Source organism: Piliocolobus tephrosceles, chromosome 6 (genome assembly GCF_002776525.5).
Source record: "Piliocolobus tephrosceles isolate RC106 chromosome 6, ASM277652v3, whole genome shotgun sequence".
NCBI lineage: Eukaryota > Metazoa > Chordata > Mammalia > Primates > Cercopithecidae > Piliocolobus > Piliocolobus tephrosceles.
The window spans coordinates 83,584,499-83,607,335 of NC_045439.1; the positions used below are offsets into that span (position 1 = coordinate 83,584,499).

Genomic DNA, 22,837 nt, shown 5'->3' on the forward strand with positions numbered 1-22,837 from the left:
TTAATCACCACTTTCCCAAAAAAGAAGAATAAATGGAGGACTCCATTGTAATTATGGAAATGAAATTTGGGAACTATTTTAAGACAAATATCAAAATGTGGATTCAGATCTACAGCAGTTTCTATATGGGCAGATTGTCAGTACTCAGCTAAGGATGTGTAGAAACCCAGGAGAATTCAACTCTGTTACCTCAGACTTGCTTTCAAACAGCCCCTTGCCCCCTGCCGCAAAACCTCTTCATTCAAAACTATGTGCGATGCCTACTCTCCTGGGAGCTCTGCAAGGACTTTGTTTCCCCCTCACTGCATTCCTCATTGCAGGTGTTCAAGCCAGCAGCTTCTGCTTTCCACAGAATTCTGCGTGGAGTTCATCAATCTTCAAGTATGATTTTTTTTTTTTTTTTTTTTTTTGAGACAGGATCTCACTCTGTTGCCCAGGCTGGAGTGCAGTAGCACGATCTTGCCTCACTGCAACCTCCATCTCCTGGGTTCAAGCGATTCTCCTGCCTCAGCCTCCTAGGGTAGCTGGGATTACAGGCATGTGCCACCATGCCCAGCTAATTTTTGTATTTTTAGTAGAGACAGGGTTTCACTATGTTAGCCAGGCTGGTCTTGAACTCCAGACCTCAAGTGATTCCCCGACCTCGGACTCCCAAATTGCTGGGATTACAGGTGTGAGCCACTGTGCCTGGCCGAATTTTCTTTTAATTCCTCTACTAAACTGTGCTATCAGTAGTTTTTTAAAAAAGGTGTTTTCTCCATCTGGCTTGCCACTAACTCAAAATAAATGGACAATCATATAGAATAAAAAACTCAAGAGGTAGGAAGACTAAGAAGAATTCATGTTTATTTATTTTAATAACCTAGTAACTATGAAAAAAAATTATTTGTCCAGCAGCAGGACTGACTGAATAATGCCCATATTTGCATTGGAGTTAGGGGCTAACTGAATCAGAGAAGGTGACGAACACAGAGCTGCAATAAACAAGGCAGGGTGTGATGTCCTTATTTAGGAAATATCAGTTGCTAGAAAAGGTATACCTTACCCAGTTTATTTACGTAGTATGGAAGAACCATATACAAATGAGAAAAAGCATGAAGCTTGGAGCTCAGATACATTACTTATTTGCTCTTATCTTTTGGACATGTCATTCTATGTAAGTTGGTAAAACCTTTTGGAAGGCAATTTAGCAGTACATATCAAATTTAATATGTTATCTATAACTCATTTCAACTACACAAATATACATATGTTCATCACAATGCTTGTTAAGCAATTGGAAACATAAATGTTCATTTAATAGGATACTAAGTATGGTATAACCATAGATGGGATAGAAATGCAATTAATACAAGGGATGAAGGCCGCACATGGTGGCTCACACCTGTAGTCTCAAGCACTTTGGGGGACTGAGGCAGGAGGATAACTTAAGGCCAGGAGTTCAAGACCAGCCTGGCCTAACATCATAGTGAGACCCCCATCTCTAAAAATAAACACAACAAGCGCTGTATATCCCAAGTAAATTTCTGTTATAGAGAATTCCTAGAGAAATATCAATTATGTACTTACACACTAAACCATGCTATCCACAGAAATAATAAAACCACCTACCTCATAGAATTAATGTGAGGAATCAGTAAGATGACCGAGTCAATGCACCAAAGTAAGTGAACCACACAGAACTGGAGCCCCTCATCATCATGTGGGGCTGTGGATCCAGTGTTGCCAGATCTTCCAAATTGTCAAGATTTTTATTTGAACTCTCCTAATATTTAAATGTTGGCAACTTATTCAACTGGTTTTAAAACACTGCAGGTTACCAAAGAAAACATACCGATGACAAATAAGCATGTGAAAAGTTCAACATTATTAGTCACTAGGCAAATGCCAATTAAAACTACAATGAGACATCCTGCAAACTTATTAGAATGCCTAAATTAAAAACAAAAACTGACCATACCAAACCTTGGATGGGTGAGCAACTAGAACTCTCATCCACACTGCTAGTGGAATGTAAATGGGACAGCCACTATAGATGACAGTTTGGCAGTTTCTTACAAAGTTAAATATACACTCACCACATGACTCAATCCCAGGTATTTACTGAAGTGAAATGAAAATCTGTGTTCACACAAAAACCCGTAAGTGAATGTTTATAGCACCTTTATTCATAATTGCAAAAAAATAAAACAACCCAAATGTACTTCAACTGGAGAATAGATAACCAAACTGTGGCACATTCATGCAATGTAATACTTACTCAGCAGTAAAAATGAACTACTGAAATACTCAACATCATGGATTAATAATCTCAAATGTATTCATTATGATAAGTGTAAGAAGCCAGATTCAACAGTGTATTATGTTTCATTCATATGACATTCTGGAAAAGGCAAAACTATATGGAAAAGAGATCAGTCATTGCTAAGGGTTAAGGGTTTCACGGCAATGGTTAGCATGAGGGTCACATAAGGGAGTTTTTTGGGAAGTGAAAGAAATGTTCCGTATTTTTATTGTGGTGATAGTTAGACGACTATTTGTCAAAACTCACAGATGGACAGAAAAAGACACGTGTGAACTAATGTCCTTTGGGCAGTTTGTGGCCTCTTTCTTATATTCAGAATGCAGCTAGCACATCGTAGACTGCTCACATCCACTCTGCCACCCATGCTGTGGGGAAGGTGCACTAAGCTAGTGGAGCTCATTCACTGACAGGTTTATTTTCAATCCACAGGTTATCAGCACAGTCTTCTTCATTAAAGTAGAATCTCAACTTTGCAAACATCTCATCAGTATATCTGAAATTCTTTCCTTAAGGCAACAAGATTATCTCACATGCTATGTGTATTCAGAAAACATATTAATATAAAAAATTGTAAGTGTAACAGTAAAACTACGTAAAGGAAGCCTGTAAAGCTAATTAATACTAATTTTTTTTGGTGTGTATTTCTCTAATCTTTCCTTAAAGCACTATTTGCCTGTGTTCTATTAGCCAGGTATTGCTGACCTGTAATCTGTAACTACTTTTCTGGTATCCCTGCAGACTCTTCTGGCCTCGGAGGAGCTGCCCCGTATCTATGAACAATCTGCATGGGGTGCAGGAGAGTTAGGCCCCTTCCTGCGTTTGTGCCTTATGGATCAGAATTTCCCAGCATTTGTGGAAGAGGTAGAAAAGGAACTTAAAAAGCTGGCGGGGTTGAGAAATTAATGCTCTGTATACATATATAACGAAGGAACTTCAAAGTATTGAAAAATGCTTCCTCCTAAAATTAAAGAAGATATTAGAATAAAAAGCATTATTCCAAACACCTTTTATCAATGTTTTATTTTTAAAAACAGGTGAATCCACTTTTATACATCATTGCACTTCAATAATTACACAAAACACAAGTACATGCATCTACAGTTACGCACCGCATGAGAACCCTGTTAGGTTATAAAATCTAACATCAACCAGTAAATCAATGTGAAAAAATACAGTGTCAAACCAAAAAGTATAACTATAGTTGCATAGAATATCACCATGCTATAACATTTCAAGGTCATTGGAAACAAAAGAAAAATTATAAAAGTTTGCCTTGATTGAATGTACAAGAATAAGGTTCAACACATCAGTGCAAAAGGATTTATGAATGTACATGACTTAACAAAAGAAAAGATAATCACTTAAAAAGCAATCATACGTATATACTGCAATTCATTATACCCATTCAGTGGACTGTTCCAGCTTATTAAAGTCACAGGTTAAGCCCTTAAAATTATAGATTTCAGTTTATATTACTCATCTTTATGTACCAGAACTGCACAATTTCCTCATGACAACATACAATAAGGAATGAATATCAGCAGCTTAAAAATGAAACAAGCATTTACTTTATTTTGGATTTCTCCCACCCCCAAAAATATAAATATATATATATATATATTTATATACTGTATATATCTGTAGGTTTTGCTGTACTTTACAAAAATGTATCACTAGATGGCAGCAGTGCATTTTAGAGCTTTGCCAATTTAACAGCTGCATTAAGTAAAAAATGGCGCATGCATGATCTGATCCTCAGAGGACCTTTTCACTTCTATTTAAATATTTTAACAAAGGAAAAAAAGCAACATTCACAGCACATCAAGCCCAAAATAGTTTACACCTTCTACACTGAAGCATTGTTTAAAATGTACCTGGCTAGATCACCCTTACAGGAGAGGCTAAATAAGGCATGCTTTAGACAGTCATTGTGGTGTTGCTCACTTGAAAGGGGAGAGAACCAAAGAGGTCCAAGCAGAAAATTTAGCAGGTCATGTTGCCACCAGTTTCAGGAACCTAAAGATCTGTAAAGAAATATGTATTTGGAAATTATAAAGGGAATATGCACTGTCACTCACAACTACACCGAGTGCCACACAAAGCTTTGGTTCAAACAGCATACTCAAGGATGTGGTGTGAAATTCTGATCTCCATGTGCCTAACAAGATGACATTCTGGCCCTGCTGCTGCCTGGCCACCATTCTTGTCTTGCCCCCATATGTGAGGTAAGACTAGCAGGCCTCTGGGAATAATCCACCTAAGAAGGTGACAATTTCACCTCTTTGTAAAGATACAATGTGGAAAAGTACTTATTTTAAAACATGTCTTCTGAAATGGCATTTATATAAACATGTGACAATGCACCTGATGGCAGAGCGCAGTGGCTCATGCCTGTAATCCCAGCACTTCCAGGAGGCTGAGGCAGGTGGATCACTTGAGGTCAGGAGTTCAAGACCACCCTGGCCAACACGATGAAACCCTGTCTCTACTAAAAATACAAAATTTAGCTGGGCGTGGTGGTGGGCACCTGGAATCCCAGCTACTTAGGAGGCTGCGGCAGGAGAACTGCTTGAACCCGGGAGGCAGAGGTTGCAGTGAGCCAAGATCACGCCACTGCACTGCAGCCTGGGCAATAGAGTGAGACTCCATGTTAAAAAATCCAAACAACAACAAAAAACGCAGCTGAAAAATGTTCCTTTCCAGTCCCTAAACTGGGCAGACAGAACTGGCTTCATCATTATCAGCTGCTCTGAAATGAATTAAAAGATTTTACAACATAACACCAATTACTGAAGAAGTTGTAAAAAGGTCAATAGAAGTACATTCATTTGAATATAATTTTAAAAACTGCTAAAGAAGGCCATACTTACATTGTAAGCAGTACTTAATTTGTGTTTCTCTGGCGCAAGTTTTTATCTTTGTGATTGTTGGTAGAGTTGGTTTTCCTTTGGAGGAAAAATTGCATTACATGAGTTAAACTCAGTCAATAACTTTTGAAAGTATAACACATGGAAATTCACTTACTGCCATCCCTGGTGTTGTAAGAAATTTTGTGGCACAATATGAGTGCATAAAAAAAACATTCATTAAGTAGCTACAGGTGAAGTATCCCTCATCTGAAATGCTTGGGATCATAAATGTTTCAGATTTTGAATTTTTAAGATTTTGGAACATTTGCATTATACTTACCAGTTCAGCATCCCTAATCTGAAAACCCAAAATTCAAAATGCTCCAATGAGCATTTCCTTTGAGCATCAAGTGAGCACACAAAAAAACTTCGGATTTTGAAGCATTTCAGATTATGGATTTTGGCAGTAGGTAGACTCAACCTGTATATACCTGATTTTATCCTCCTTTTGACCCCCAAGGCAGACAAGTACTTTCCCTTTGATTTCTGAACTATAATTACTATACAGGTGAGAATATGTAAAACTTTTCTCCACTGAACACAACACCACTGTCCCTTCTCAACTGATAAAAGGTAATCATGGCCGGGTGCAGTGGCTCACGCCTGTAGTCCCAGCACTTTGGGAGGCCGAGGCGGGTGGATCATGAGGTCAGGAGATGGAGACCATCCAGGCTAACACGGTGAAACCCCGTCTCTACTAAAAATACAAAAGATTGACCGGCAGTGGTGATAGGCGCCTGTAGTCCCAGCTACTCGGGAGGCTGAGGCAGGAGAATGGCGTGAACCCGGGAAGCGGAGCTTGCAGTGAGCCGAGATTGCGCCACTGCACTCCAGCCTGGGTGACAGAGCAAGACTGTCTCAAAAAACAAAAAAAAAAAGAGGTAATCATAAGCTGGCAGTGCTGGGCCCTCTGGTACTTAACAAATTTGGGTGCTGTTTGTCTGCTTCTCACTCTTTAGTCCAACTCTAGGAGATTTTGCCCAGCTTAGATTGATTCCATACCTGCAGTACCCTCTCTCTTGGATACCAGCAATTGTTAATGGGGCTAGACGGTTTATCCAGGCTACAGTCCAGCCTCAAATTGCATTACACGAGTTAAACTTGGTCAATAACAACCTTTGAAAGTGTAACACATGGAAATACAGGGAACTCTTTTACTGCCATCCCTGGTGTAGTGAGAAATTTTGTGGCACAGTACGAGTGCATTAAAAAACATTCCTTAAGTAGCTACAGGTTGAGTATTCCTCATCTGAAATGCTTGGGATCAGAAATGTTTTAACACTGACAAAACGGGCAGCCTCAGATATACTGGCCATTTCCCCCACATTTTAGCATATCGAATATGCAAAATTTGAAAAAAAGTTTTTTGCATGGTATTCCACTTTGTATGGCCACTGAAAACAAGACTGCATAGCCTATCCCGAGAATCAAGTTGTTTTTAGTCAGATCTGTGTCAAGCTAAGAAATCTACAACACTGCAACCTTCATTTCCACTCACTGTCTTCCCCTCCAATCTTAGCTACTCCATTTGATTAAACTGCAAACACAACATAATTCCATCAGATCCTGTTCAATCAATGTCCAATAAAGTACTTACATTGGTCCAGCTGGTTCATCATCTACATGGTGTTCAGTTTTTTAAAAATCCATGAGAGATAAGAGAAGAAAGAAGAAAACTGTTAGATTCTGCATAAGGATTAATAGAATAGCAAACTGCAAGTGGCAATCATGGCTACTCACAGCATTTATTAAAGGCCATTCCATCTGGAGGTGCAAAACACTCATGGAGTTATTATTTCTAGATTCAAGTTTAAATGGCAGGTATGTTGTTTCAATGGTTTTAGTTAACACTTTGAATGCTTGTCATGAAAAACTGCAACTGTAGCGGACAGATAGGCTGCAACATTGTTATACTCATCTTGTCCCCAAGTTCCAGTGGTTCACTCTTAAATAGATGAGAAGACAAACCAACATTTCAGTTGTAAAATCCTGCTGTTTGTTTTCTTGTGGTGAATGCATGCAGTTTTGGCTCAATCCTGCAATGTGAATGGATGTGTACAATCTGTACATTTAGCCACACATCCTCACTTCCCCAAAGGGCACTCTGTTTTTCTTGCTGTTTTGTCATCTTTAGAAGAGTCTTTAGTCTGGAGAATGAGATTGAGAAGAGGCAACCACAACAGTTCAACCTAAATTGGGTCAGCCATGCTGGGCTCTGCCAGCAACAGGTGTATGTATACCAGAGGATGTTCTGTGACACACCAAGGAGAGCTGAACAGTGGTGACATCCCTCTAGAAAAGACTTCAGAAAGACAGGCTCACTCTTGTGCCCTGGCCAAAACCAGAAGCCAAACCCAGGGGAGCCATGAGATAACTTTTTTAAAATCAAAAAGCTGACATTATATCAGTTTAAGCCTTCTTAAATTGATACTTTATGGTTCTGATTTATAAGTCTTTCATGTTTCAACTAAGTGCAACTTGATCCCCTTTAAGCAGAGATATACATTCACAGAGACAGAATGTTTTAAAAAGGCCCACAAGGGGAAGGGAACAAGTAAGTGCTCTTAGTTTGTTTTTATTATACAAAAGTCAGGTGGACTAAATGATTCAGAACAGTTTGATTTCACTGAAGGCTTCTAGAAAAACTCTCAGCAGGATTCCACAAGGGGGCTTGGTGCACATGAAGCAGTTATGGAGATTACAGTCTCAGTGTAGGCATCTGCAGGAGCACACGTCGGGAGTAATGTCTGTCAGAGGGAGACATTGCTCCACCTGTTCCTTCGAGGCAACGGAGAGGCAAAGCCACCGCCAGCACACACAGTGACTGGAGCAAAAAAGGATTTCAAAAAAAAGAACTAACCACAAACCAATGACTCATCAGCCAAAACAATAGGCTAGCGACACACTAGTGTCCACAGGAGTCCACTACTGACAACAGTATACACTATCAAACAGGTACAGAGAACAAACTAAGACTTAGGGACACCCAAGACATCTGTGTGCTGTGTATGCAGTGGAGAGATACAAAGACATACCAGGTACTAAGACACACAAGCCCAGCCTAAATTCTCCCCTCACAACATCCTAATGCTCAGCATCCCGGCCCAGTCAGCTCAGCTACATGCTAGGAACTAAGCACTTTGGGGATTTAAATGAAAAGACACAGGAGCAAACTTGGAATATTTTTAGTGCTCTGGCTGTGCACTCGAAAATACAAAATTCTAATGCAAGATAGCCGAATCAAGAATACACCAATCTACTCCCAAATTTAAAATAAAAAGCAGGGGAGGGAGAATCGCAATAGCCAGGCTAATCTTTTCAAAGCATGACACTGTAGGCACCAACCCAAGCACCTCACACCACGGGCTGTTTTTCCTTTTGGAGTGTGGGTATTCCCTGGTGTCTGATTAGTAATGTCACTTTCCAGCCCAACAAGCTGGTAACATGCAAAGGGTTGCATGGAGGTGTTTTAGCGACAGTGCCTCCGGCGTAGCTGCCATGCCTGCAAGTGGGAGCAGCTGAGATTCACAAGGGGGAAAATCCCAGGAGCCCCCTTCATCTGTCTCCCCAAATCCACTTTCACACTGACAAAAGAGCCTCATGTCTCCCCACTCTCCTGGACTGAATCACTATCTGCAGCACCACTCTCCCCTACAGGTCAGACAAACGACTTGACCCCTAACAGGGAAGTCAGGGGAGAGGGAAAGAACAGAATTACAGAAAAAGATACAAAAATCAAAGTAAATGAGGATTAAACAGCAAACTGAAATCCAAATTAGTTGTGAAAGTGAATGAAGTAAACTTGAAGAAAAGTGTTAACATTATGAACTGTGCATCGTATAGACTGAAGCGGAGATTAAACAAACTCCAAAAGCATGCATATCGCTCACTTACCACCATGTTTTAAGGGTTTGATGCAATTGAGGGGGGAAAAAAAAGAAGTCATAGTAACCGACAAATATCAACATACCCCAAACCCTCAGGCCAAAAGATAGCCAGCTTAAACAATGACTGTTCTCTCCACCTCAGTATTACAGCCACTGGCTGGATGAGAGGAAGAGGACTTGGGGGAGAATGGAAACAAGATGCTTCTGGAATCCACCTTATGAAAGTGAAGTTCCCGGTGGAGCTGTAGCACACACTGATTTATCTGCGTGTTCCATCTTCCCAACTGAATGGACCACAGCTCTCGCTCCCCCTATATCCGCCTCATCTAGAAGGGGTGCTCTGCAAGGTCTAGTAAATACCAGACTGTCTAATACAATATCACCTCCAAAAAGATGGCTTTAAAGCCCGAATAATGAAGAGCTGACTCTCTAGTCAAAGGTCCTTTGTCACTGCATTCATCTCACTAGAAGGTTTTATGGTTTCTAAATTCACTTAAATTTTGCCTGACCTTAGCAGGTTAGCATTAAACCCAAGAGAGACTAAGAGTTACTTCCTATTTCCTTCCTTGTTTGGTTCTATTGCATTTTCTCCATAAGGTAACTTGTTATTGACAGATGGCCCCTAGATAACAGACTAGACACTGAATGCATGTTTTAGGTGTCATTTTAAAAGTCACATTTCTTTTCCAATATCCCTAGCCTGTATAAAGCTTCACATGCTACCAAATGTTTTGACCAACTAATAGATTTTGGAACATTAGAACAGCTCTTCATTCTAAAGTGTCTAAAAGAGCTTGGATATATCAGAGCCACTAAAAATGGCCCCCCAAAAAGCCTCAAATATCTTCTCCATCAGTAACTTCAAGAGCGTCCCTTTGACTTGCTTATAACAATTATCCCAATGTAAAAACAGAAAGTTCTTTTTTGGCGCCAGCACTTTTCTTAAATCAGCTCCTGTTTTAATTTGCTGTCTGTGAGGTCACTAAAATATCCAGAAGAACTGAAGGCCTCAGCAACTAAGTGGGTTCACTCCCCCATTCATTCCTCCAGGGCCTGGGGAGGGGAGACTTGAGAGCACATGCTGACTGCTCCTGGAGTGCAGTCGGCAGGACAACAACACAGAAGGCACACCCAAGTAGGTGCCCAGCTGTGACATGGATGGAAGGCTAGAGGCTGATAGCTTGACCTGATCTTTTTAGAGAATTATCATTTAACATTTTCAGGGAATACAGTCAAGTGGTGAGTAAAGTGAACAAAAAACGCTCTTATTTGACTCCATGATTCACCTGTTCCTGAAAATACTGAAGGTAAATGTGATCTGTAGATTAATCCACCTAGAAGACAACGTAGTGGGCACTGATCCTCAAAGAGACCATACAGGGGACTAAAGGGACGCAGGTGGGAACTTTCATGTAGGAAATGGCCTGAGAATACTCTAGTAGATCAAGAAAAAAGACATGGGGCTTTCTTTTTTTTTTTTTTTAAAGGAAGCAGCTAAACCTCAATCCTAAGCATTTTCAATGTGAGAAATCTAAAGTAATATTTGATTTTCTAGTGAAACATAAACTAAACTATATAAGTTGAAATTTGTACTTTTATACTTTTGTATTGTTCACTTAGTGCTTTTGTAGTAAGGAGATGAGTTACCAAGAACTCACAGACTGCCCAAAATATGAAGACTGTGCCTTCACATAAAAAAAGTTCAGTGAGTCTGAAATGAGCCATGGGTGTATCTTGATAATAAAGTGCTAGTTGGCAAAGGAGAAGTATGCCAGGCCTATAAAAAATCCCCATTTTCCTAATGGTATAAAAAAATCCAACACAGAGCCACAGATGGTTATCTGATAGGTAAACACTTAATCACCTCTAACACTCCCAAGTTTCTGTCAAATATAATGTACCTCTTCATTTATTCCAAAAAGGAGTGTATGTATATATCTAAATGAAAATTTGGGGAGGAGCGCATGGGAAGAAAGCAGACGGGTAAGTTTGTCCTTCCTACGGAGTGCACAGGGGTTGAGGGGAACTGGCTAAAGAAGGAAAAGGCAGAGAAGAAGGAAAACTCACCAAAGAACATTCAACTTTTTCTTTTGTTTAATGATTACTTCCAGGAAAGGAGAAGAAAAGCGGGCAGGGGTGGAAGCAGGGAGGAATTTGAGAGAAAAGGAGAAAGAGACAGAGGAGAAAAACAGAATGGAAATGCTGGAGCAAGGGCAGGGTGTGAAGATGGGGAGTGGAGCCTGGCCCTCACTGGCTGGCAGGAAGGGAAAGAGAGAAGGCAAACATTGTGATTATTCCAGCATCTCAGATTTTTCACCCCAATGCAACAACGAAGTAAACGCTGCTTTCATTACAATATTCTCCCAAGAGACTAGAGCAAGGAGGTTTTACTTTGCACTTACCCTGCCGTCATCTCTTTTACAGGTAGGATTCGTTCACTGTCTATAATAACTTAGTTTAAAAGAGGTATTTCCAGGAAGCTGTTCAGATTTGCTGGCCACAGATGTCTCCTATAACAAACTGGTCCCCCATTTGAATTCAGTAACCAAGGAACTCTTAAAAAAAGAGAGCTGCTTCCCTGGGCAGGTGTCTGCACTTGTCCAACAGAACAATCCTAACCATTTCTCAAATCTAACCTGCCACATGCACTGTGATAGCAACCTCATAAGCGCAGTGACTTCTTATAGGCTGCTGCGTCACTCTCACCAGTGGCGGCCAGCCTTGCCTTAACATTTAAAAATCAGGTTCTGAAGCCCATCTATGCCTTCTGTTACCTGACTTTTTAGCTTCTCAACCTTTCCAAAGGGCAGGCTGAGGAAGGTGGTATTGGCAAAGGAAAAGCATTCTGGGGGGATAAAAAGGCCCTTTTCAGGAATGAGGCATGACTGATCCCACAGAGCCAAGCTGAAAACACACGAGAGACAGACAACTCTTTCCCTTTACTCCCAGATCTAAACAAAGGTGCACTCTTGCCTTGGGAGTCCTAATGTGGCAGGAAAGAGAAATATCTGGAGGAAAAAAGCATTAGGAGTACAGGAAATCCCAAAGAAAGCAGGTTCACTTAATAAAGTAGGAAAGTAAAGCTCCCGGGGACACTCCCAGGTTGCAGGAAACTAGAGACTCATTTACAGAGGCCATCTGCTCCCAGCCAACGTCCCTCCCATGCCTCTGCCCAGCTCACTGCTGAGTGCACACCTGGAGGGAGTCACCAGATACTGTCAGTGTCATCAACAAACCTCCTCACCAGCCACTCACTCTACTTACTGCAGGCAGAGAGATTTAGAACTGCTGAGAAGAAAAGGATGGGGAAGGGGCTGTTGCTCTCAAACATGTCCTCCCAGAGAGTCTAAAGCCAATGGCATGCCTCTGGGGCCACATTCTTTCTGAGGGGGCACCAGACGTCACTTTGTATTCTCCACTGGACAGCCAGCTCCGTGGAGCAGGATACAGCACCACAGGTGCACAAACACCGGCCCCAGAACAGCTGGACTACAGCTGGCAACCCCACCATTACCCCAGGTTGGCTGCCACTGAGCCCAGGGGCACACCCATCTGTCTAGTCTAGCCAGCGACAGACTAGTGGTGGTAACAGTTGGCCAATTAATTTCTTTACGCTGGTCATGTTATAGGGTGGGGATGGGGAGCCAGCTGGGAACCTGAAGTACTGCAGATAGAAGTCTCCATCAGCAGCTTCCCCCTTCACAGGGTGAGAGGCAAAAAAAATCGATCACCAAAAATTTCCCAAGGCTTTTCTGACTCTAGGCATATCCAATAACCTACGATTTCAGCTCTTGCTCTTTCTAGTGCTTAATGGTGTGCTGTGGTTCTGCTGCTACCATCTCCTCCCTTCTCTGACCCTAGGTCAGCTTGAGGGCATAGCCTCGGGGCATGGACTCCATTTGTTCCGCCTTCGCTATCTCTGTCTTACACTAGATGGGTGGATACATCAGACTCTCCTTTGTCTGTGAGACACAGATGGAAAGCCACCCAGTAGAGAGCCTTGGAAACCTATCAAAGGGACCAACCAAGGAACCAAATGTTGGCTCGTTCCAATGGCTTTTCTGAGAACAGTCTGACTGGGCTGGGGCAGTTACCTACAGGGGCTACACCAGGCAACCATGTGACAACCAGTTAGGTACCTTAAATCTGCCTGAAAGGCCAGGTGGCCTGCGATCTTGGGGTGGCTTCTAGGCTTGACTTGGATTCTCCTCAAGCTCAATCTGCCTGATGATCTGTATTGAAGGAGGACAGAGCTGAACAAAGAGACTGACAGCTGCCCATTCACCGCATGGGGCCTGAAAGGCAGATGGGACTAGGGTTTGGAAAACACCCAAACAGAGGGAGAGAGCTAAGGACAGCTCTAGATGGCTAATGCAAAAAAAAAAAAAAAAAGAAAGAAAGAAAAAAAAATCTTACGGGTAGGGGGTAGGTTAGAAACTGGTATAAGAATTTTCCTTCTTTCCTTTAGGGATTGAATCCCAACATCCCTATAGTCCTCTTTGGGTACTTGGAAACCACCCGAAGGAACCAACCCCAACAGTACAGCTATTTTGTAGGGATGCCCTTACCGTCAGGAACCTCATCTGGCCTCTTCCTCTTCTCATACACAACAATGATCACCACAAGGATGATAATTTCAGCCAGAATTCCCAAGAAAGGCCAGAGTGGGGCCAGGTGGCTCCGCACCCTGAGGACAGTGACAACAGAGGCGGAGCCAATGGCGTTGGTGGCGTTACATTCATACTCGCCAGGGTCTTCTGTGATCTGCAGGTTCACAATGTTCAACTCAGTGTAATTTTCCTTGTTGATGATGAAGAAGCGGCCAGAGGTGTTGACAATGTCCTGCAAAGTGATAATACACAAAGGTGAGCGTGAGTAATTGAGCTCATGTTCAAGAGCGGGTGACACTGCTCTCCATTCTTTTCAGGCACCAGCCAGTACGAAGAAGCAGTGTCTAGGGACATTTCATTAATGATTTCCCTTCAGTATCAACAACAACAAATCAACACACTTCTGACAGAGCCAGGCGAGCCTCCCTTACCATCGGTCCTCGGACTTGCCCAACTTCCACGAAATGAGTGCAGGTCCTACTGCCTGGAGACTCAGAAAAGTCCAACAACCTAGTAAATGCTTCCTCAAACACCAGGTAAGAAACCACAGCAGAAAGAGGATGGCGGGAGGAAGGGTGCAACCCCCACAGTCAGGCATGCCTAGGGACCTCAGACCTCTCTGATGACCTCAGAGTCAGCACACTGACTTCATGCTTGGTGAGTTCTGAAGAAGTCTTCTTAAACTTCCTCCACAAACAATGCTAGGAACTCACTCCTAGTCAGACTGGGGGAAATTCGTAACTTTCATTTAAGGACTACAGGGTTAAGAGGAAAGGTTATTCAATCAACCAACAACTGTTTATGGCTGGACATAGAGGCTCATGCCTATAATCTCAGTACTTTAGGAAGCTAAGGTGGGAGGATTGCTTGAGCCCAGGAGTTCAAGACTGGCCTCGGCAACAAACTGAGACCCCATCTCTACAAAAAATCAAAAACAAAATTAGCTGAGCATAGTAGTGTACACCTGTGGTCCCAGCTACACAGAAGGCTGAGGCAGGAGGATCACTTGAGCCTAGGAGGTTGCTGCACTCCAGCCTGGTAGACAGAGCAAGACCCTGTCTTAACACAAAACAAAACAAACAAATAAAATAGAATAAATATTTACTAAAATATGTTGCATGCTTTACATCCTACTAAGGGTAGGTGGGAGGGAGAAGGTGAGATAGGGAGAAGGCAGACCTAAAAATGAATAAGGAGCTTGGCCTCAAAAGGGACCCAGACATCCAAAGAGGGATGACTGATTACAGGACTGTGTTAAGAAGCCCCAGCAGAGTGTATATAGAGTGCTGCAGGGCACAGTGAGCGGCCACTGCCGGAAAGAGGCAGGGAAAGCTTCCCAGATGAGCTAACATTTGCAGTAGACTGTGGAGGAGGACAGCTGATCAAATAAGGAGGCACAGTGCAGGCAGGGATTCACATGGGTGCGAAGGCAGAGGTGCAAGAGTGCACAGGCAGAGGCCGGGACTCAGCAGGATGGCTCACTGCACTCAGCTCATGAGATCCCAGCAGGGAAAAAACAGACTCATGTGTCTTTACCCTGCAAAAACTAAAGCACAATCAGAAATAGGAGAGAAAAAGGGGAATATTATCCTGGAAATGATTCTAGATATAGCATACAATCTTGTCAGCATCTGAGTGCAGGTACATCTGAAATGGGGAACTCGTAGCTTTTAAAACAGCTAGTCTGTGATGCCTCAAGCTTTATCTTTCACATTAAAACACATACGGAGTTAATTCCAACCTGCTTTGGCAAAAGCTCAAGGGCACTCCTTCCCAGTGACCAGCAGAGAGAAGAAGACATTTCCTCGCCAGTGCCTTAGAAAGTTTAGTGTCTTGTAAAAAAGACTCAACTCAGCATCTTCACCTCTCCAATCCTCATCTGCTCCCCTTTGTTAACGGGTCTCGGAAATCATCGCTGATGTTGGAGTCATTATCACAACTCAACATTTTATTATCGAGATGTCATGAAGTGGGAAGAATAATGGACTTGAAATTTTAAAAAAAACTAGATCGAATTCTTGGTTTTGCCACTAATTTATCTTGGCTATTATGGAACCCTTCCAAAGAAGCTGGATTAATGATCTTTAGGGTCCTTTTGGATTCTGAAGACATAATCAAAGAGGATCCCCGGGATAGGAAGAATGCTGACACCTTCTCTGACAGAAAACGTAACGGGTCAACAATCATAATGAGAAAGTGAAGGTCTAAAGCTCTGACTCTCCAAACACCATCATGAATCATCCCACTGATTAGAAAAGATGTTCTCTTTGACCTTTTCTGGGGCAAATACCATCAGGTTCCCAACGTCTAAGGCTGCCAAGGCTGCCCTTGGGCCTCCTCAGGTTGCCCCGATTCCTTATCAGTATGTTCTGTGTTGCAGGAATGTACTAGTAATTGCCCTCAGTACTTTGTTTCCCAAAAAACAAGGCAGGTACTCTAAGACCACTTCAAGAACAGTATTTTCTTCAGGATAAATAGATGAGAATTAGGCTTAGTTCTTTCAGTGTCCTATCCTGAAGGCAAGTGATATGGATTAGATTTTGTTTCCACCCCAATTTCATGTTGAATTATAATCCCCAGTGTTGGAGGAGGGGCCTTGTGGGAGGTGACAGGTTTGTGGGGGCGGATATCCCCCTTGCTCAAGTTCCTGTGACAATAAATTCTCATGAGACCCTATGAGACCTGGTTGTTTAAAAGTGTACAGCACCTCCTTCCCTCGCTCTCTTCCTCCTTTCCAGTCACGTAGGACCTGCTTGCTTCCCCTCCGCCTTCCACCATGATTCTAAGTTTCTCTACTTATAGGGATCATTTAGGAAGAAATAAGCAGCAACTGTAGTCTAAAAAATAGGTAAAGTTTCAAGGATCAAAGAAGCCTGAGGGGGAGGCTAATTCTTTGGATTTAGCTTTCTTTTATCTTAACTATATTACCTGTCAATGCCTCACCTTTAGTTACAGTAATCTGAAAGCAATAAAACTCAAAGCAGGCCAGATGTCACTCTATTGTCTAAGATAGGAAAGATCATCTTTCCTGTGTTTCCTGAGGCCTCCCCGGCAATGCTTCCTGTAAAGCCAGTGGAATTATGAGCCAATTGAACCTTTTTTCTTTATAAATTACCCAGTCTCTGAAAGTTATTTATAGCAGTGTGAGAATGGACTAATACAGCGAGCAATCTAATCTCTTACCAGATGGACAGCTTTAACAAATCATGTACAGGGATTTTTGTGCTGGAAGAGACTATCAGTGACCTCTTGATTCATGCTGTAAACCGTTCATGACTCTAGAAAGGGTGACCCTCGCCATGCACACATCTGAGGATACAACTAGTAAAGTAACTGACCCACATGTCTGGACCTCTGCAGGGAAAACTCCAGTAACCAGAGACCCCGGGCCTGCCTCCTACTCACCATGGGCATCCCGTTCTCCTTCTTGCGCCATATCCAGTCTGGGTGGGGGTAGCCAACTGACTTGCAATACATCGTGGCATCCTGCCCTTCATTCTTGTTCTCACTCCGTTTATGGCCAGTGATGTCAGGAGCGGCTGTGAGAAAGCATTAGATGCAGTTACCACGGAAGCCTACTCCAAACAGGATACAAAGGCCCCACCTTCTGGCTCAGAGCCCTGCTTGTAATGTAATCAGTCTTTATGCTTACTGTCATACTCAGCTTTGATGAAGAGCACTTCAGGTCAGAATAGGGTAAAGGGACCAATCCCATCCTCTACTCCCACCCACTAAAGATGCCCAGGCAGATACCAGGGTTACTAATACGTGAGGCTCTACTAATGTAGGTGATTCTCCAACCTACTGGAAAAGGTTGTAGGCCCAACTGCCCTCGATTAAGCCCACCTTTAAAGAAAATGCAAACAAATGCTATTAACTCTTCTATCAGCCCAAGTTTTTCTTAAAACACCTGCATGAACACCAATTATGCATCCTGTCAAATATCACACATTCCCTTAAGAAAATGAGATTCTGAGATAAAACAACTACAATCAAGTCCTATTACAAGGTATGTAAAAACAATGAATGCTTGGAGAAGCTACTCAATGAATAACAATGACCAAGGCTCTCCCAGGAAAGAGGGAATCCAGAAACTGGTCTTCACAAGGAAGATGAAAGGAATGAAGAGGAAATTCAACCAGTCTCCCAAGAGATTTTTTTTTTTTATTGAATGATTGACTGAGATGGGGTCTTATTCTATCGTCCAGGCTGGAGCATAGTGGCCTGATCACTGCTCACTGTAGCCTCAAGCTCCTGGGCTTAAGTGATCTTCAGTTCCCAAGTAGCTAGAACTACAGGCACATGCCACCACATCTGGTTAATTTTTAAATTTCTTGTACAGACGAGGTCTTTACTACATTGCCCAGGCTGGTCCTGCACTCCTGACCTCAGTGGTCCTCTCAGCTTGGCCTCCCACAGTGCTGGGATTACAGGTATTTGCATCTGCACCTGGCCCCAAGACCTTTTATTAACAACTTAAGAATCTGCCTTGGACACCTGATTTGCAACAATTCCTAGACTGAACCCAATATAGAAGGACTTTCAAGACATACTAGAGGCTGTTGCTCTTCTCTATTTATAGGGATCACTTAGGAAGAAATAAACAGCAACTGTAGTCTAAAAATTAAGTAAGTTTCAAGGAGTTACAGTAATTTTTTTTTTTTTTTTTTTTTTGAGACGGAGTCTCGCTCTATCGCCCAGGCTGGAGTGCAGTGGCCGGATCTCAGCTCACTGCAAGCTCCGCCTCCCGGGTTTATGCCATTCTCCTGCCTCAGCCTCCCAAGTAGCTGGGACTACAGGCGCCCGCCACCTCGCCCGGCTAGTTTTTTGTATTTTTTAGTAGAGACAAGGTTTCACGGTGTTAGCCAGGATGGTCTCGATCTCCTGACCTCGTGATCCACCCGTCTCGGCCTCCCAAAGTGCTGGGATTACAGGCCACTGAGCCCGGCCCTTTTTTTTTTTTTTGGAGGCAGAGTTTCGCTCTTGTCACCCAGGATGGAGTACAATGGTGCGATCTCAGCTCACAGCAACCTCTGCCTCCCGGTTTCAAGTGATTCTTCCGCCTCAGCCTCCTGAGCAGCTGGGATTACAGGCATGCGCCACCATGCCCGGCTAATTTTGTATTTTTAAGAGAGACGGGGTTTCATCATGTTGGTCTGGCTGGTCTCGAACTCCTGACCTCAGGTGATCTGCCCGCCTTGGCCTCCCAGTGTCGGGATTACAGGCGTGAGCCACCACGCCCGGCTAATTTTGTTTTTTAGGAGAGATGGGGTTTCACCATGTTGGTCAGGCTGGTCTTGAACTCCTAACCTCAGATGCTCTGCCCGCCTCAGCCTCCCAAAGTGCTGGGATTGCAGGCGTGAGCCACCACGCCTGGCTGGGTTACAGTAATCTGACAGCAATAAAACTCAAAGCAGGCTAGATGTCACTCTGTTATCCAAGATAGGAAAGAGAATCGATATGCCTTGGTCCCAATTCCAGTTTTGTTGGTTCTTTTGTTATTCTGGGCTTTGCTGCTATAGCCATTATCAAATGGAGACATCTTGTGTCCTCGTCTACCTCCCAATGTTCTTGGATAGATAAATAGGATGTCGAAACATTCATCTTGAGACTGTAGAAGCCTGTACAATTGCACTGGGGCTAATCTTATGTTCCGCCTTTTACTGGCTTGGCTTTTCTTGGGTTAAAAACAATGCAAAGTCCTACTAGTCACAGAATGTGCTTCCCAGGCACAAACTGGTTTTAGACTCACCCTCCAGACGCACCTGGATGGGCATGCACTGGGCAAGGCCCCAAGCTGTCTCTGTAACCAGTCCCTGCCAAACTGAGGCCTGCTGAGTAACACTCAGTGTGAAGTGTTTTCTAGACAGTATGTTACAAAGGAAGTACCTTTTTATTTTTCCAGGCAAAGTTTCTTACTACAGAAGGAAGTGGTCAACCTGGCTCTATCTCATTCCCACAAAGCCAGACTTTTCCCACAGCTACTCCGTCACTTCTTAGGCTGACTGTTCAACCTGGTCACCCTTTGTCAGAGCCTACTTCAGTCGATAAATTCCAAGCACTCCAAGGAGCAGGCTCCATAGCCACATAGGACCCAGCATGTCCAGGTGGGGACAGAAGCAGAAGGGTTACCATGTGCTGCTCCAGCCAGCCATGCTTCATTCATCTGGCAAACACCTGCTGAGCACCCACTACACGCCAGATACGTCAGACTGGTTGGGTAAGGCTTTTGTGATGAAGTGAACTTTAGCATGGTCGTGAAGAAAATAAGGGAGTATATACAAGGTTCCTGACCTGCGGTAAGTAAAGAATGTCACCTTTTTTTTTTTGAAATGGAGTCTCGTTGTGTTGCCCAGGCTGGAGTACAGTGGTGTGATCTTGGTTCACTGCAACCTTCACCTCCCGGGTTCAAGTGATTCTTCTGCCTTGGCCTCCCAAGTAGCATCTGCCACCATACCTGGCTAATTTTTGTATTTTCAGTAGAGATGGGGTTTCACCATGTTGGCCAGGCTGGTCTCGAATTCCTGACCTCAGGTGAACCACCTACCTCAGCCTCCCAAAGTTCTGGGTTTACAGGCGTGAGCCACCGCGCCTGGCTAAGAATGTCACTTTCTGACAGGCCAGGAACCCCAAGTTATCTTGGGACCTCAAGAGGAGAGGAATTTGCCCAACTCGTAAGTATTTGAAGGTACAAAGCCATGGCTGGACTCGACTTTTTGAAAGTCTTATCTGAGATTCTTCATGGAACAGAGTTCTGACAAAGCCAATTTTAAAACCCTAAGTGAAAAATAATTATTCTTGCTGCACTTTATGCAAATAATCAGGCCAAGTACAGTAAGACTAAAGTTTATTTTGTAAACAAATTAGTTCTATCATGATTTGTTTTTAATAAAAATGGGGACTAGAGAGAGAAAAATTATGCTTCAAAAGAAAAACTATAGTATACTGTTGTTAGCTGTTCTAGAGGTTTTTTCCTGCAGTTCAGACGAAATTCTGAATTCTTTGTGGGTTAGAAGTCCCCAGACTAATACTTTCAAATCTTTGCTTTTAAAATTGGGAACTGTGCTCCTCATCCTAGGACTCATTATTTACCTTATAGTAGGCTGTTCACTTAAACACTGCAGTAAAACTACAAATGAGAGTAGTAATGTTTTTCCCACACAAGCCCTGAAATCCCAGCCAAGTCTGCAAGAGTACACTCAGACAGTTACAAAGTAGTTCCGCTCTTCTCAGTTTGGGGTTCACTCCCATTCCCACTACGTCCCCTATCAGCAGGAAGAAGCCATAGTGATCGAAGGCCTTTTTCATCTTCAGAGCCTACACCTTAAGATTAAGGTGTTTTAAAACCCAAAGGGAGGGACTGAAACCATCTTTGCAAAATTATGACTGAGACAGTGAAAGAGATCTAACTTAACTGACTCCATCTTACTTCTAACCTCCAAGCTGTCCTTGTTCGTTCCTGGGCTCGGGCTGAACTAACTTTGCAAGAAACTTATAGTTCAAACAAAGATGGTAACACCCCTTTCCCAAAATGGACTCCCTTCTTGCCTGGGGACTAGATTGTCTTTGTAGGACTAACATTAGCCACAAGATTAGAAATTATGGTTTAGGAGTCATGCAGCTGGAGGCTACAAGATTCTGACCCTCCCTAAACTGCTCCTAAGATCAGTGCTTGAGATATTTTGCAGACCCTGCACTTGATGGATCAGCTGGCCCCACCCAGATCAATAAACTGGCTCATCTGATCTTGTGACCCCCACCCAGGAACTGACTGAGCACAAGAGGACAGCTCCTGACTCCCTACGATTTCATCTCTAACCAATCAGCACTCCTGGCTCACTGGCTTCGCCCCACCCACCAAGTTTCCTTAGAAACTCTGCTCCCTGAAAGCTAGGGGAGACCGATTTAAATAGTAGTAAAACTCTGGTCTCCCAGCAAAAAAGAAAAGAAGGGAGTAGGTCACACATATCTGTAGGAAGAACACTCTAGGTCGAGGGAAATGCAAAGGTCTTGAGGTAGGACTGTGCTTGTTATGTACAAGGAACAGCAAAGAGGATTTGATTGAAACATAGTAAGCAAGGAGAAGAGTGCAGGAGATAAAAGAAATCAGAGAGACTGGGGACCCAGATTAAGCAGGACTTTGTAGGCCACCATCATGACTTTGGCAGTTACAGTGAGTCTGCTGGGAAGCCACTGGTGAATACTATGTGCAGGTATAAATAACATGATGGGTGTGTTTTAACAGGCTCCCCGTGGCTACTATGTGAACAAGAATGGCAGAGACAGCAGTGGAAGCAAGACCAAGCAGGCGGCTATTAAAGTAACCCAGGCAAGGGAGAGGCTGGTTTCCACAGGGGCAGTCATAGTGGAAATAACGAGAAATGGTGAGATTCCAGGCATATTCTGGAGGTTGAGTTAACCTATTTGCTAATAGATTGGATGTGGATTGTGGGAAGAAAAGGAGTCAAGGATGACACCAAGGTTTCGGCCTGAGTAACTACAAGAATGGAGTTGACAGTTACTAAGATGAGGAAGGTTTTGCAAAAGAATGAGTGTTTTTTGTTTCCTTAGTTTGTTTTGTTAAAAGACAGAGAAATAGTGGCGGTAAAAACCAGAAGGTCAAGGTCTAGAAGAACATGGTAAGTTTAAGATACTTATTTAACATACGGCTAGGTGCGGTGGCTCACGTCTGTAATCCCAGCACTTTGGGAGGCCGACGAGGGTGGATCACCTAAGGTCAGGAGTTCGAGACCAGCCTGACCAATATGGTGAAACCCCGTCTCTACAAAAATACAAAAATTAGCTGGGCATGGTAGCAGGTGCCTGTAATCCCAGCTACTTGGGAGGCTGAGGCGAGAGAATCGCTTGAACGCGGGAGGTGGAGGTTGCAGTGAGCCAAGATCATGCCCTTGCATTCCAGCCTGGGCGACAGAGTAAGACTCTGTCTCAAAAAAAAAAAAAATACTTATTTAACATCCAAGTAAAAATATCAAGTAGGCAGTAAAATAGCAAGCCTGGAGCTCAGGGGAATGTTCTATGTTAGAGATATAAACTTCAGATATCAGCTTATATGTGGTACCTTGTCCCATTTTCACTCTCCTTTGACCCAAAGAGGACACCCACTTT

At 43.1% G+C, this 22,837-nt stretch overlaps 2 protein-coding genes across 4 annotated transcripts in view; one reads left to right on the forward strand and one right to left on the reverse strand.

Moving 5' to 3' along the window:
- REC114 (REC114 meiotic recombination protein) overlaps nt 1-3,300 on the forward strand; it is a 119,043-nt gene extending 115,743 nt beyond the window's left edge. For both annotated transcript variants that reach the window (XM_023193096.2, XM_023193097.2), the window contains one exon: nt 3,044-3,300. In XM_023193096.2, coding sequence (XP_023048864.1) covers nt 3,044-3,208 — 165 coding nt within the window. In that variant the 3' untranslated portion in view covers nt 3,209-3,300. The remainder of the gene's footprint in view (nt 1-3,043) is intronic.
- Nucleotides 3,301-3,306: 6 nt separating this feature from the next.
- The window catches only part of NPTN (neuroplastin), a 71,950-nt gene continuing 52,419 nt past the window's right edge, over nt 3,307-22,837 (reverse strand). For both annotated transcript variants that reach the window (XM_023193094.3, XM_023193095.1), the window contains 5 exons: nt 17,117-17,250; nt 13,670-13,943; nt 6,812-6,833; nt 5,176-5,250; nt 3,307-4,329 (listed from right to left, as the gene is read on the reverse strand). In XM_023193094.3, the coding sequence (XP_023048862.1) occupies nt 5,190-5,250; nt 6,812-6,833; nt 13,670-13,943; nt 17,117-17,250 (491 nt within the window). In that variant the 3' untranslated portion in view covers nt 3,307-4,329; nt 5,176-5,189. The remainder of the gene's footprint in view (nt 4,330-5,175; nt 5,251-6,811; nt 6,834-13,669; nt 13,944-17,116; nt 17,251-22,837) is intronic.